The sequence below is a fragment of the Eptesicus fuscus genome, chromosome 12 (assembly GCF_027574615.1).
Source record: "Eptesicus fuscus isolate TK198812 chromosome 12, DD_ASM_mEF_20220401, whole genome shotgun sequence".
Taxonomy (NCBI): Eukaryota; Metazoa; Chordata; class Mammalia; order Chiroptera; family Vespertilionidae; genus Eptesicus; species Eptesicus fuscus.
The window spans coordinates 29,044,991-29,059,789 of NC_072484.1; the positions used below are offsets into that span (position 1 = coordinate 29,044,991).

The 14,799-nt window shown below is 60.1% G+C and overlaps 1 protein-coding gene across 1 annotated transcript; it reads left to right on the forward strand.

Moving 5' to 3' along the window:
- Window positions 1-1,765: 1,765 nt before the first annotated feature.
- ADAM33 (ADAM metallopeptidase domain 33) lies at window positions 1,766-14,064 on the forward strand. The gene is made up of 21 exons (XM_054724445.1): window positions 1,766-1,881; window positions 3,880-3,959; window positions 6,290-6,366; window positions 8,157-8,235; window positions 8,437-8,513; window positions 8,599-8,788; window positions 9,026-9,091; window positions 9,171-9,242; window positions 9,420-9,586; window positions 9,673-9,757; window positions 9,846-9,988; window positions 10,460-10,637; window positions 10,731-10,820; window positions 11,053-11,248; window positions 11,402-11,510; window positions 11,609-11,807; window positions 11,902-11,979; window positions 12,070-12,178; window positions 12,256-12,394; window positions 13,749-13,840; window positions 14,006-14,064. The coding sequence occupies exons 1-21, from the start codon at window positions 1,773-1,775 to the stop codon at window positions 14,041-14,043; spliced, it is 2,373 nt and encodes a 790-aa protein (XP_054580420.1). The 5' UTR covers window positions 1,766-1,772; the 3' UTR covers window positions 14,044-14,064.
- Window positions 14,065-14,799: the final 735 nt, after the last annotated feature.

The window sequence follows — 14,799 nt, forward strand, 5'->3', positions numbered from 1 at the left end:
ATTCACTTTGTGAAAAGGCATTGAGCTGGGCACTTAGGACACATTTTTCTGAAAATATAACTAACAGTACTTCAATAAGATGGTTTTAAAAAATCTCCCACCTTTTATGTTGGGTGTCTAGGGAAGCCTAACCAAATTTTGGCCGAGTACAGATTCTTTTAAAGCTCCTTCTTCACTTTGCCAAAGGACATCACGTTCCCCCTTTGAATGCACCAGAGCCTTGGCTGTGTCTTTGGGGCCCTCCATTCATAGGTTGATGCTCAACCACTGAACACACCAGCCAGGTACCAATGCTAAATGTTGGTAAGAATGTAGAGAAACTGGAACTCTCATACATTGCTGTACATAAACTGGTACAGCCACTTTGAAAAAATTTCTTTAAAAATTAAATTATGCCCTTACCATAAGACCCTGCATTTCTACTTTTATCAAAACTCATCTAATTGCACGCCATATAAGGTGCATCGTATTGTATGTAAATTGTACCTTAATAATGATGAGAATAGTGATAATGAGACTACTCTAAATTCACTGAGCGGTCTCATTATCACTATAGAAGAATCTCCAAGGTGTATTAAGTGGGAAAAAAAAATCAAGGTGCAGAAAAATGTTAATCAGAGAAAAATATGTCTGTATTATCTCGGGAATGTATAAAATAATCTAAAAGCCTATACTAATAATTAGTGGCTTCCTGTTGGGGGATGTGGGCTGAGAAGGTGGACACAGAAGAGGGAGGGATGTTACCTAAACATCTTATGCTTTTTGATGTTTGAATTAGGCGAACATAGATTTCCCTTGCTGCTGCAACTCTTACTAACGGAATTGCCACACTCTGATTTCTCAACAACAAATAGACTTGCTCAAAAGTTAATATCCCTCCCTATGGGAATACTTGCAACTTTCGAATTTACTACTCAGTACACAAACAAACCTTTAAAACAAGAAGCAGATGTTACCGTGGCCGAAAGGATCCCTAACGTCCGGGCGTCTATGGTTTTGTACCCCCCACCCCCACCCCAGGCCAACGCCAGGGACTTAGGGCTCCCCCCGCCCCCCGCCCCTACCTGTGCGCCAGTCCCCACCTCTGAGCGGCACAGAGCCGCCAGAAGAGCGGCCTCCGCTCGCCCCCCTCGCCCACCCGGGAGCTCCGCGGGGCGGGGGCTGGCGGCCACTGCGACACAGAGACTAGTTGGGGCCGCGCCGCACCTGTCAGGGTCGCCCCCGCCTCCCTGCTCCTCGGGGTGCTCTCCGGGGCGCCTCTGGGCAGAACTGGTGGCCAGGAGGGGGCAGAGGTCCGCCCCGGGAGACCACGGAGCGGGGACGTTCCACGGGCAGACCCGAGCAGCGACAGGTGGCCTCTGTCCCCTCCTCTGCGGTCCTCAAGGCCTTTCCCGAGGGTCTGCACCCCATCCCCACCCTCCACTCCTACAAGTATGGGGCGCTCTGAGCCCTGTGGGGCGGGATGGCGCGGGCCGGTCCCAGGGGGTTCCCTTCCCGCCCAGGCAAGTTCTACCGCCGAGAGGGCCGCTCCTGCCGGGAGGGCCGCCCCGGCTCCCCGGGGGCTGGCGGACTCGGGTTCTGCCGTCCAGGGTCGGGATAGGGCCGGCTGCGGGCGCGGCGCGGGTGGCCGGGGTTGCGTGCGGGGTCCGCGGGGAGGGGCTGGGCAGATGAGGCGGGCCGGCTGCTCGGGGAGTGGGTCGGCGGCGATCCAGCTGGGGCGGGGCTCGGAGCGGAGCCGGAGCCGGAGCTCAGAAGTCCAGGCGCTCACCGCGATGGGCCGGGGGTCTCTGAGGGCTCCAGGGCCGCCGCCGGCTTGGCTGCTGCTGCTGCTGCTGCTACTGCGACTACCGTGGTCGGTGTGGGGGGCCGAGGCGTTCCGCGGTGAGTGGGAGCGCCCCGAGGGGCAGGCTTGGTCACTGTCAGGGGATGGAGGGGTTGAACCGACCCCCTCCCGGGAATGCGCCTCCAGAACAGGGAACAGAGAGGGTTTGGGAAGGTGTCCCTGGGTCCTGCCCAGGGATTCTCACCTGAACTTGGGCTAAAGGCCCAGACTTGCACACTCTGCCCACCTGCCACTGTGCCCGCCACAAGGCAGAGTGGCAGGAATCCTTATCCTCTGAGCAGTGTGCCGCCCCTCAAACCCCTCTGCCTGGATTCCCAGGCCCCAGCCTCCAGTGGAAACATTCCTGCACCTCCATCCCTTAGGGCTCAAGGGTCTTCCTCCTCTGGAAAGCCCCCAGCCCACTGGCCCCCCGGAAACCCTGCTGTGATCGCTGCCTGTGACCTCCACACTCACCCATCACCCAAGCTCACCCCCATCCTGGGCCTTGGGCCAGTGTGTAACTAGTTGATACTGTTGCCATGTTTGGTTAGAGGAGGAGGGCTTCTCACAGAGGGTAACGGCTCCAACCCTCTGTAGCCGGGCTGGATCAGCAGCTCTGAGTAGGTGGGAGGATTGGCAGAGGCCTGGACATCAAATGCCGGGGCGGGGCGGGTCAGGGAGAAGGCAGGACAGGCTGGGCTGGGAAGGGGGCAGTTTGCAGAGCACTGTGGAGGGGGAACCCAACAGGGATAGGACCCCTGAACCCTCATGGGGAGGGACCACAGCCCTCATTCTCTTGGTGATGGTCCCCAGGCATTCCACTGATTCCTCCTCCTCAGCCTGGAGTCAGGGGAGGGAGATGCAACCCCCTGGGAGGAGTGGAGAGGGGCTCTATGCTCCCCAACACTACACTGGCTCCCCTAGTTTCACTTAGTCACCACAGCTCCATCTCTGCCTCCCTCTCCCTCATCAGGGTGCCAGAGGCCAATATGTGGGAGGCCTGGGCCCAGCAAGACCTGGTTCTCCACACCCAGTGAAGTCCTCTCTGGGCTAAGAGGTCCTCCCCTCTCCCCAGAAGCACTCAGACCCCTGCCCACACTTGCCCTGTCTGATGGCAACTGCTTGATAGCAACTCACTGATCCAATCAGGGAGGGCTTCTTGGGGGAAGGGAACTCCTGGAGTTGCTGCTACTCCAGGTCTTTGTTGACGGGGTCTCGGGGAGGAGACAGAGAAGGAGAAAGGAGTTGGGGTGGTGGCCTGGCCGTTGCTGAGCCACTTCCGCAGGCCAACGCCTCAGCCTGGGCAGGGCTGGGTGGAGGTAGCGGAGCTGTGAGTCTGGGAGCTGGGCTTCCCCAGGACTGAGTGCCAGAGGGGTGGCCGGGCTGCCTGGGGCCTGCCTCCTACAGGGGCGTGTAGTTCGAGTCACTGTAGTCCTTGGGAGGAAGATGATGGGGGCATTCCAGGAGAGCATTCCAGCTTCCTCTGAGTAATGCTTGGCTCTGGTATTCCTCCTGGAGCTCCTGAAGCGCACCCACTCCCGCTGGGAGCACTCAGGCTCTGTCCCCCAGCCCCTGGGCCAGGGCCCCTGAAAGCCCCACTTCCTGCATGAAGCCCCCAAAGGCGGCTCTGAGCAAAGTGAGCCTCCCAAGAAAACCTCTAGCTGTTGTTTTTCCCAGAGGGTGGTGGAGACACAGGCATCCTCTTCACAGATCTCTCACCCTAAAGGCATCTGCTGCCCAGTCTAAAAATATCCCAGGCTGCCTTCCTCTTCCCCCCTTGCACGGGTGGCCTTAATCTCTCCCTCGTGACCTTTGACACCAAGCCCTCCCCCAAGATCAGTGGGGCTCCAAGCATCCCAGCAGAACTATCTATCCTTCCTAGGCTCCTCTGTCTCTCTTCTGCCACCCCCCAGGCTGCTCCTCAGTTCCCAGGACACCCCATGGATTGTTGAAGATGGATGATCCTCCCTGCTGCTGTCAAACCCCATACCTCTGTTGTCCCTGCTTCCCTCTGCTCCTCAGGTTCCCCCTCACCCTGTGCTCTGTCCTCACACCAGGAAACACCCCCGGAGAGCCAGTCACTCCTCACTGGGTCCTGGACGGAGGAGCCTGGCGCACGGTCACCCTGGCGGAGCCGGTCAGTGCCACGTCATCCCTTCCTCGGCAGGGCCCAGGCTCTCCAGCCCCTTGGCCCCTCCCCAGACGGCAGTGTGGCAGTTTCACTGTGTTCCCTCAGTCCCCCCTCCCGGTCCTTTAGGCTCCTCCCTGAAGGGTTAGCAGGCAGGGGTGGGGAGACATCTAGATTATGTGAGCCTGCACACATGGAAGTCATTTTCAGGCTCCCCCCCTCACTCCCACTGCCTCCTCTTTCTCTTCCTTCCCACAACTCTCCAGGCATGAAGCTTCGGGGATCTCTTTAAGAAAACACGAACTCTGCCTTTCGCAAAGTTTTCCAGAACATGTGACCCTGTGGACACATTGCTGACCCTCCAGGACCCTGCCATTGAGGGCCCTGAAACTTCAGCCTCACGGGCTCATGCAGAATCCACTCCTGTCCAGGGGGTGGTAGTCACTCTTCTGGTGGCCCTCAGATGCAAGCTCACCCCATTTTGCTTCTCCAGGATGCTCTGCCCCAGTCTCCTCCCAACACCCACCCGTCACACACTTTCAGAATAACCATAGCCCCACCCACGTGTACCACACAGCTAGCTGCGCTGCAAACCGGGAGGCCAGTGGCCTGGGTATGCCCCTCTCAGAGAGGGGCAAACGGAAGCCCAGAGAGGCTGGAGGAACTGTCCAAGTTCACACAGCTCTTTAGCCCAGAAGTCTGAGACCCACTCGGGTCTGAAAGACTTCAAACCATTGGCCAATGTGCCCCAAACCTAGAGAGCCCTCTTCATCCTGACTTTTCAGACAAGAAAGGACAACCCATTGTCCAAGCCACCTCGGAGGAAGGCAGGAGGGCACTGCCATGAGGCTGGGAGGCTGACACAGGCCCACAGCTCCCTCACTGGTCCCCCAGACCCTCAGGGTCCCCATTCAAGTGGTCAAGCATGGCGCTGGTCCAAACTTTGAGATCATTTTCCTGGACATCACCAGCAGAGGGAAAGGCTGGGCTCATGCTGGAGTCACCCTGACTGTGGACCCTCCTGGTCTGGCTTGGGCTGTGACCAGGAGCGGAATCCCAGAGGGGCCTTGCTTTCCCCACTTATTGGCCCTTGCCCCCAGGAAGCCTGCCGAGATGAGGTCAGTGTTGAGGCAGGGCGTCCTGTCCCAGAGGAAGGAAACACTCACATTTCAGGTCGGGGATGGGGTACATAGTGAGGAGTAAAGTCACTAGGAGGGCAGGAAGTGAGGACAGCAGGGGGACAGAGGTGCAGAGGGACAGAGAGGGGATTCTAGGGTCTGGGGGTGGCAGGAGGAGGCTTTTCATTGAGGCCGCTGCCTGCCCTTGGTACAAACTTTCTCCAATAAAGCAAGTGGCATTCCGGCCCCATGAGCTCATGCTGGGGGCCTTGCTGGGCTCTTGCTGGGGCAGGGAGCTGTCTGCTCCCCACCTGCGGAGGAAGTCTCCACTCCAAGACTGGGAGCCCCCTGGCCTCCGGCCCAGCCCCGCGCACTGTGGACTAAAAAGGAAGGGCCAGTGAGGGTTGGGGCTAGCATTCCGAAGACAGAGCAGCTCTCCCGGAGGCTCCTGGACTGCCTCTGCCTCTGGGCCCCCAGCCAGGCTGAACGGACAAGGGAGGCAGATGAGTCTTCCCACGTGGGAAGCAGCAAAGGGAGCAGGGAAGGAGAGGCTGGCCAGGCCCACCTCTCCCCCCGCGTCCCCGCCCCCCACCCCAATCTGGCCGAGAACGCCAGTGTTTTTCTCTTGGCCTAGGTAAGGGTCTGTGTTTACTTCATAGGATCCATGAAACAGGTATGGGCGAGCCTGCTGGAGACGAAGGAATTTCAGGGCCTGACATTTTGTCAGAATTGGAGGTGGAGGAGTAAAGTCTGAATTCTACAGGGAGTGGGGAGGAAAGATGCCAGAACAAGAGGTTGTGAGGAGGCCCGAGCCATGGCCACCTGACATCCACCCACCCCCTGCACTGTCTTCAGGACCCCACTTCCTTCCTGCCCAGAGGAAGCCTAGGCATGAAAGAGGAGGAAGAGCCAGAGGGAAGGCCCAGGAACCCTGAGCAAGGCAGGGCACCCTTCTGGGACCCCTCGTCTCTCTGGGGAGGAAGTGGAGTGTACCTAACAGGCTACATCAAATGGCTGTTGTCAGAACAAACATCCTGAGTTTGGGAACATCTCACCCCCACACCCATCCATGCTCACGAGGGCAAGCGGGGACCCTTCTGCCCCTCAGCCCCATGTTCTCCCCATGAACTCCCTGGCCAGCTGGCTCCCCACCCACCAGCTCCCTGGGAGGCAGGAGGCCGGGCTGCCTGCCACCTCAGCCCTGCACTCCTTCTTGCCCAGGCCTTGAAGCTCGACACGGGGCTGGTAGCCTTGGAGGCTGGAGGCCAGGAGCTCCTCCTGGAGCTGGAGAAGAACCAGTGAGTACCAGGCCAGGGAGGGGGCTGGGAGCCAAGACAGCCTCTCTCTCTGGGGGTGGGGAACGATGCTGGGGGCAGGGACTGGTGGGAACCCAGGAGGGAGGCTAGAATTGGGCGGGGGCGGGGGGGCTCCCTTGAGGCTGAAATGGCCTGTTGGGCTGGGTCAGCCCTGCTTTGGGGCACATCTTTCACCCAGGCCCCGGGAGCATCTTGTCAGCTCCCCGCCAGAAATGAGTGCGCATCACCTAATGGGCTCGCGGAAAGAACCCTGAGTCCAAAGAGAATCCGAGATAGGTTCCCTGGATGGGCAGGCACGCCAGGCTAATGGAATGACAAGGGCAAAGGTGAAGTGGCACGAAGATCAAGGCACATTCAGGGAGCACAATTTGTCTGGCAGGGAAGGGAGCAAAGGGCAACAGATTTGGGGAGTCCCAGTGGGGCCGGATCATAGAGGCCATTTCAGTGCTGAGTATCCTGGATGGTGCAGAGCCGGAGATTTTAAGTTGGTGAATGAGCAGGCAGAGCTGGGCTGGATGGGGTGGGTGTCCAAGATGGAGCGTGGGATCTTAAAACCATTCTGACTGTATTACCAACAGCTATGTATGTATCAAGTGCTTGCTTCATTGCGGGCACTGCTCTAAGCACTCCACACATGTTATTCTCCCCCATGGAATCAGATGGACTAGGAATAAGCTAGTTCCACCATGCCTACCCATGGTTTCTCTGGGGTTTGGTGTCCCCCACATTAAATGGGTTGATCATATCACCTACCTCCTAAGGTTGTGTATGTGCATGGAGTGAGGAGCAAAGCTTGAGAAGGTGAAGGAAAGACTGGGGAGGGGGGGCAGGTGGGTGGAGAAGCAGGCATCACAGATCTTTGGGTGGTCTGGCAGTACAGAGGTCAAGGTGAGGCGGGGGTCAAGGGTTTTCTTTAAGAGAGATTGACTTATGGTTGATCCATCTTGGTGGGAAGGATCCTGGTGAGATGGGGCCCAAAGATGGAATCATTAAGGGAATGAGCATCACTGAAGGACCATTGGGAAGATATGTGGGGTCTGCAGGCCATAGGAGAAGATTTAAGGATCCTTGAGGTAGGGAGGTGGACTAGAGAGAGGTTTGACCAGATGCCCAACAAGGCTAGGCAGCAGGAAGTGCCACCTAGGGAATTCAACCACACTTCCTTGGCTCCAAGTCCCACCTCCTCAGCAGTGTCTCCTGAGTCCTCTCCTCCTGCCCAGCCCTAGGCCTGGGGAAGCAGCTGCCTGCCGCAGGCTCCACAGGATCACAAACTGCCCCTATGGCTGCTCCTCTTGATGCTTCCCACACTCCCAGTTCCCACATCTAAGCCATCATCACCAAGGCTCCTTCCTGCTCTTTGCTTTTCTCCCTGTAGACCAAGGTTTTTCTGAGCTAAGCAACACAGTCATTCCTGTCCCTTTCCTAAGACACATTGTGGGTGCTTCTTTTTTAAAAAATAATATTTTTATTGATTTCAGAGAGGGAAAGAGAGGTGGAAACATCAATGATGAGGGAGAATCATTGATCGGCTACCTCCTGCACGCCCCTTACTGGGGATCAAGCCTGCAACCCGGGCATGTGCCCTGACCAGGAACCGTTACCCCCTGGTTCATAGGTCAATGCTAAACCACTGGCCGGGCTGGGTGCTTCTTAAGTGCTAGCCCTGTGCCTCACTCACAGAGCTGCTCAATTAGCATTCAGGGAGGAAGGCTGGAGGGCATCCTGGAGGAGGCAGAGCTGAATTAGGTGATCCCTACAACACCCCTTCCCAGCAGGCTGCTGGCCGCAGGATACACAGAAACCCACTACAGCCCAGATGGGCAGCCAGTGGTGCTGGTCCCCAACCAGAGGGTGAGATACTTCCATGGGCACTGAGGACAGGGTGAGGGGTGCTAGGGATGCACGCCCCGAGGGCCTCCCCACCATTCCTTCCCCATTCTCCTGTTCCTAAGGAGAGGCTGGAGCCAACCCTTCCCCACCCCCAAGCCTGCTTTCTTGCCCTTCCCACTTCAGTCCTGGCTGAGATTTGAGGCTGGATCCCTTGCTCTCCAGGATCATTGCTATTACCATGGGCATGTGAGGGGCTTCCCGGACTCCTGGGTAGTCCTCAGCACCTGCTCTGGGATAAGGTGAGGAGTTCTGGGGGAGGGGGCTGGGCCCGGGGCTGGGGTAAGAATTCCCTCACACCCCCTTCTGCACCCCTCTGCATCCTAGGGGTCTGATCACGCTCAGCAGCAATGTCAGCTATTATGTGCATCCCTGGCCAGCTGGGAATGCCGAGGATGTCTCCACCCACAGGATCTTCTGGACAGAGCAGCTACTTAGCTGGAAAGGGGTCTGTGGCCAGAAGGATCCTGAAGTCAAAAGGAACATGACCAGCCTTTCTCCTGCCACCCAGATCAGGGTCAGGGGCACAGACAGGGGTGGGAGTGGGAATGCAGTACCCACAGCCCTCCAAATCTGAAAGACAGGAAAGTGTGGCCCATGTTCAGGGTCTCCTGTCCTGATATTTATTTGGAGGCTGAAGAAACAAGTTCTTGAAAATTTTTAAAGTTAACTTTGTGCTTTCCAGGGATTGGGGTTGGCTGTCAGGGCTCAAGCCAGCAGCCTGCCACTCAGGGTCCCTGTTGCCTCTCTGCAGGCCTGGCGGGAGGCCCAACGAAGCTGGAAGTTCCTGGAGCTGTACATAGTGGCGGATCACACCCTGGTGAGAGGAGACTCCAGGGGGTTGGCGGGCTGAGAGGGGCCAGTCAGCCTGTCACATCACCACATTGCTGCCTTTCCAGTTTGTGACCCAGCACCGGGACTTAAACCACACCAAACAGCGGCTTCTGGAGATCGCCAACTACGTGGACCAGGTTGGGGCGATGGGTGGGAAGACATCCCATGGTAGTGGCGGCCACAGGGGCGGGCAGGTCCCCGCTGGAGGAGGCAGGCTTGGAGATGAGGAGAGAGCATGTAGGGGGACAGAGGGGGGCCGCCAGCAGGATGGTGTGCCTGGTGCCTGCTTCAGGCCCGTCCTGCCCTGCCCATAGATTCTCAGGACCCTGGACATTCAGGTGGCGCTGACCGGCCTAGAAGTATGGACCGAGCAGGACCGGATCCGCATCACGCCGGACGCGAACAACACGCTCTGGGCTTTCCTGCAGTGGCGCCGGGGGCTGTGGCGGCGGCGGCCACACGACTCCACGCAGCTGCTCACGTGGGTGCCTCCCATCCCCACACGGGTCCCCCGCCGGGCGGCTCCTCCTCCCCGCGTCACCCGGTCACGCTGCCCTCCACCCTCAGGGGCCGCGCTTTCCAGGGCGACACCGTGGGCCTGGCCCCCGTGGAGGGCATGTGCCTCGTAGAGAGCTCTGGAGGCGTAACCGCGGTGAGCTGCGCGGGACGGGACACTGGACAAGAGCAGAGGTGCGGGGCGGTCTCCGCAGCCCGCGGTGACCGTCCCCACGCCCTCGCAGGATCACTCGGAGCTCCCCATTGGCGCTGCAGCTACCATGGCCCACGAGATAGGCCACAGCCTCGGCCTCAGCCACGACCCCGACGGCTGCTGCGTGGAGGCGGCAGCGGAGCCAGGCGGCTGCGTCATGGCAGCAGCCACTGGGTACGGGCGGCCGGTGGGGAGGGCGGGGAGGGGCTGGGAGGGCGGCTCCCGTGGCCCTGGGGCCCTTCCTCGGCTGCATTCCGTTGGGTGGATGCTTCTCTCCCAGTTTCCTCTTCTGTAAAGTGCACCGGCCCCAGTGATGAGGCTGGAATGGAGTAAACACAGGAAAGGGAGTTCTCACGGGTGTAAAGATTCTTTTCACAAACACCTAGCCAGGCTGTGCCTACAGGACCGGCCGCGTTGGGTCGGGATTGGACGTACCGTCGTGCGCTGCCGGCTCCGGGAGTCCCACCCTCCCGCCTGGCCCAGCTGTGTGCCTTTGCTCCGGTTACTTGCCCACTCTGGGCTCTGCCCCTAAAGCATTGGAGCAGCTGTGAGGCCGCGCACGGGGGGGTTCTGGAGGGGTCGGAGAGGAGCAGGGCGTTCAGGGCGGCGATCCCTGCGCGCCCCGACGCCCTTCCCCGCCCGCAGGCACCCGTTCCCCCGCGTGTTCAGCGCCTGCAGCCGCCGCCAGCTGCGCGCCTTCTTCCGCAAGGGGGGCGGCTCGTGCCTCTCCAACGCGCCGGGCTCCGGGCTGGCGGTGCGGCGGGCGCGCTGCGGCAACGGCTTCGTGGAGGAGGGCGAGGCGTGCGACTGCGGCGCCGGCCAGGTGAGGTCCGCGCGCCCGCCCGGCCCCCTCCCGCTCCGCCAAGGTCGGGGCGCTGCTCCCTCACCAGGTCCCTTCCCGCCTTTTTGGCTGCAGGAGTGCCCCGACCCCTGCTGCTTCGCCCACAACTGCTCGCTGCGTGCGGGGGCCCAGTGCTCCCGCGGGGACTGCTGCGCCAGCTGCCAGGTGAGGGCCGGGCAGGCTCGGAGTGAGGGTGGAGGGTGCTTGGAGCAGCCCCGTTTGCCCTGGCAGGTTGGCGCCCTCCGTCCCCGCGGGTGCGGACTCCACCCTGCGCTTGGGTCCCCTCGCTCCCCCGCCGGGCGGTCCCGCCCCCGAGCCTCGCTGTCGGCGCGGATCTCTCACTGTCCACCGTCCTCTGTGTCTCGGTCGCTCTCCCGCCACGCGGTCACCTGCACAGCTGAAGCCGGCGGGCGCGCAGTGCCGTCGGGCTGCGGGAGACTGTGACCTCCCCGAGTTCTGCACGGGCGCCTCTCCCCACTGTCCCCCAGACCTTTTCCTACTGGATGGCTCGCCCTGCGCTGGCGGCCGTGGCTACTGCCGGGACGGCGCGTGTCCCACGCTCGAGCAGCAGTGCCAGCAGCTCTGGGGACCTGGTGAGAAGGCACGCGCGCCCTTGCACCCCGTCCCTACCCTGGGGTCTGAGGAATTTTCTACTCTAGGAAAGATGGGGGGGGGGGGGCAGAGGTGTAGGGGGAGAACTGAGGGCGGGGGCAGCCTAGTCCCCAGCCCCGCCCATGCTTCTCCAGGCTCCCGCCCAGCACCTGAGGCCTGTTTCCACGTGGTGAACTCGGCCGGAAACGCCCATGGCAACTGCGGAAGGGATGAAGAGGGCAGCTACGTGCCTTGTACGCAGAGGTGAGGAGAGGAGCAGAGGGACCGGAAGCTGGGGAGTGGGTTGGAGACAAGGGGACCCCCCCCCCCCCATGCTGCTTGACAGGCCAGTTGGTCCCCAGGGATGCGCAGTGTGGGAAGCTGCAGTGCCAGGGCGGGGAGCAGAGCCCACTGGCACCACACACGATGCCGGTGGACTCTGCCCTCCGCCTGGACAGCCGGGAGGTGACTTGCAGGGGAGCCTTCCTGCTCCCGGGTGCCCAGCTGGACCGGCCTGACTTGGGCCTGGTGGAGCCAGGCACCCAGTGTGGACCCGCAATGGTGAGCCCTGCCCACCCCACCCCTCCCTGCCACTTGAGTCCCTTGGCCAAAGCATCACTCCCCCACAGAGCTTAGTGCACACCACTGCCCATAGGTGTGCCAGGACAGGCGCTGCCAGAACACTACCTTTCAGGAGTTGGAGCTCTGTCTGACCGCCTGCCACGGCCATGGGGTGAGTGGTCTTGAGTGTGTGTGTGTGTGTGGGGGGGGTGACCTTGAGGTCCCTGATCCCATGGAACCCTCCTTTTCTCTTCCTCTGCAGGTTTGCAACAGCAACCATAACTGCCACTGTGATCCTGGCTGGGCTCCACCCTCCTGCGACCAGCCAGGGTCGGGGGGCAGCCTGGACAGCGGCCCGGTGCAGCCTGAAAGTGCGCACATGGGGACAAGGGGGGCCGGGCCCCGTGGGGCACCTCCGTAGGACTCAGCCCCACCTGGTCCTTTGCAGACCACGATGCCTTCCTGCTGGCAGTGATCTTCAGCTTCCTACTGCCTCTGCTTCCTGGGGCCGGCTTGGCCTGGTGCTGCTACCGGCAGCGGGGATCCCAGCTTCAGCAATGCTTGTGCGGCTCAAGGAGGGACAGTGGGTAGGCTCCGAGGTCCCTGCTCCCTGGGCCCACTCCTGTGGTTCCTGCTCCTAGAGTTCTGCTGGGCCTGGGACAGCTTGGGTGGTGTCCTTAGGCCTCGTCCCCAGGCAGAGACGCAGCTGAGGTAGCGGAAAGAAGCCTTGAGCAGGAGGCACCAGGGGCCAAGGGTGTGGGTCCCTTCCCTGTTGCTGTGGTTCAGTCCCTTTTTGTCCATCCTCCTGTTTCTCCCACCAGGGGGCTGCCTCGTCTTTGACTTTGCCCAGTTTCCACCAACTCATAATGCAGTTCCTGCTCCACTGTGCCCCTCAAGGCCCTCCCCCCCCCCCCCCCCCCCCCCCCCCGGGCAGCCTCTTTCTCATGAGCTTTCGGCCCTCTGTCACTTCCTCTGCCTAAATCTCTGCTGTTACCTCTTTCAGGTTCCTAAATGCTGGGTCGGCCCATCTTTCCACTCCATACCACTGGTCAGCTATAGCACCAGTTGCTCTTTTTAAAAAATATATTTTTTATTGATTTTTTTACAGAGAGGAAAGGAGAGGGATAGAGAGTTAGAAACATCGATGAGAGAGAAACATCCATCAGCTGCCTCCTACACGCCCCCCACTGGGGATGTGCCCGCAACCAAGGTTCATGCCCTTGACCGGAATCGAACCTGGGACCCTTCAGGCCGAAAGACGACACTCTATCCACTGAGCTAAACCAGTTAGGGCGCGCCAGTTGCCCTTGTGCCAAGGCCCCGCGCAGAACCCAGCTCTCATAACCTGGGAGGAGGGTTCTACAATACCAAGCGTGGTTGACCTAGGGCTGCCCCTTCACTGGGTACTGGGCAAGGCAGGCCCCTCATAGCCACATCGGACACAGCCTGGCCTTGGGTGTGCCTAGCACAAGCTGAGGGAAAGGGCAGGGTTTGGGCTGGAGATAGGGACAGAGGCCATCCCTGGCAGGGGTGGGCACCAGGCAGGTCCCAGGTGTCAGGTGAGGGACCTTGACGCAGTGAGCAGTGATTGCAGGTCTGTGGGCGGTGGTGCAAGGTGCCCAGCGCTTGGTGTATCAGCATGGGGGGCCCTCCAGGAGGGGAGTGACTGCATGTCATCGCCAGGGCGGAGTCTGGAGGGCAGTGGAGACTGTTTTGAAGAGACATGGAAGTGGCAGGCCCTGAGAGATGGAGCATGAGCAGCTCAGAATGGCTTGGAGTCATTGAGGGCAGTAGGGCCACCCAATGGCAAAGAGTGCAGAACAGCTGCCACGAAAGAGAGTGACCTGGGGCAGCAGGGTGGAGACTCAGTCGACACAGAAGGCGGAGGGAGGGGGTGTCCCGCTCAGTAGCACTGTTCCAACCTCTTATCTCGCTGGTCAGGCCCAAAGATGGCCCATGCAGGGATCACCCCCCGGCCAGTGTTCAGAGCCTGGAGTTGGGCCCGATGACCACTGGAGAGCCCCGACCCCTCAGTGAGTGAGGTGCAGGGGGGGATGGGGAAGGAAGTGAAGGGATGGACTCTTGGGCCCCCTCCTGTACACTTAACACCCAGCCACCTTGAGTCCCCTGTGCCCGACCCACGCAGAGACCACTGCCAACTGTGTTCACAGCGCTCATTCTCTACCCATTGCTCCCAGGCACTGAGAGCCCTGCCAGAGTCCAACAGCCGCCTTGAGAAACCTGTGCCCTGTGGCCCTACCTGCAAGAGAGGTGGGTACCCTGATGTGGGGGCCTCCGCCTCCACTGCCCCTCAGTTCACTGCTCCCTGCTCTGGGGTTTCCGAGCTTGGCTTCTGAAGCTGTTGTCATGGAGGCCAGATGCTGGAAGCCTCTGGAATGGGGGAGGGAGAAGTTGTGGCTCTTCCTGGGTCATCGGTCCTCACTGAGGGAGGACAGGGGGTCCCTGCCACAGGACCCACAGCCTGAGGTCCCAGTTCTCAGGGGATGACCCCCCACACACACACACACACTTTATTTCAGCAGGTCAAGTCCAGAAGCCAAGATCCTGCCTCTGGTGAGAGGGGGATCCTGAGATGAGGACACTTAAAAACAGGTGGCTACTGACACTTGGACTGCCAGGGGCAGAGTCAGCAAGGCAGCTGACCTGTACCTTCAGGCAGCTGGCAAGTTTCTTCCCCAAGTTACATCTGCCCTACCCACTCCCGGACCCCAGAGCCTCATCAGAGTTTGCCCAGTGCTCTCTCTGTTCTTTAGGGCTGGATCATGCCAGCCCAAGAATGCATCTGTCATGTAAAACTTCCCAGGTCTGAGAGACCAAAGAAAGAGGCTGACAACTCCATCATTACCAGAGTTTATTAAGGGAACATATACAAGGTACATCTTGGGCAGCGGCAAGACCAAGTGGACATTCACCACACCATGCGGCAGCCGCTGAAGGGCTGTATAAGACGGGCAGGATGGGTAGGGGTACT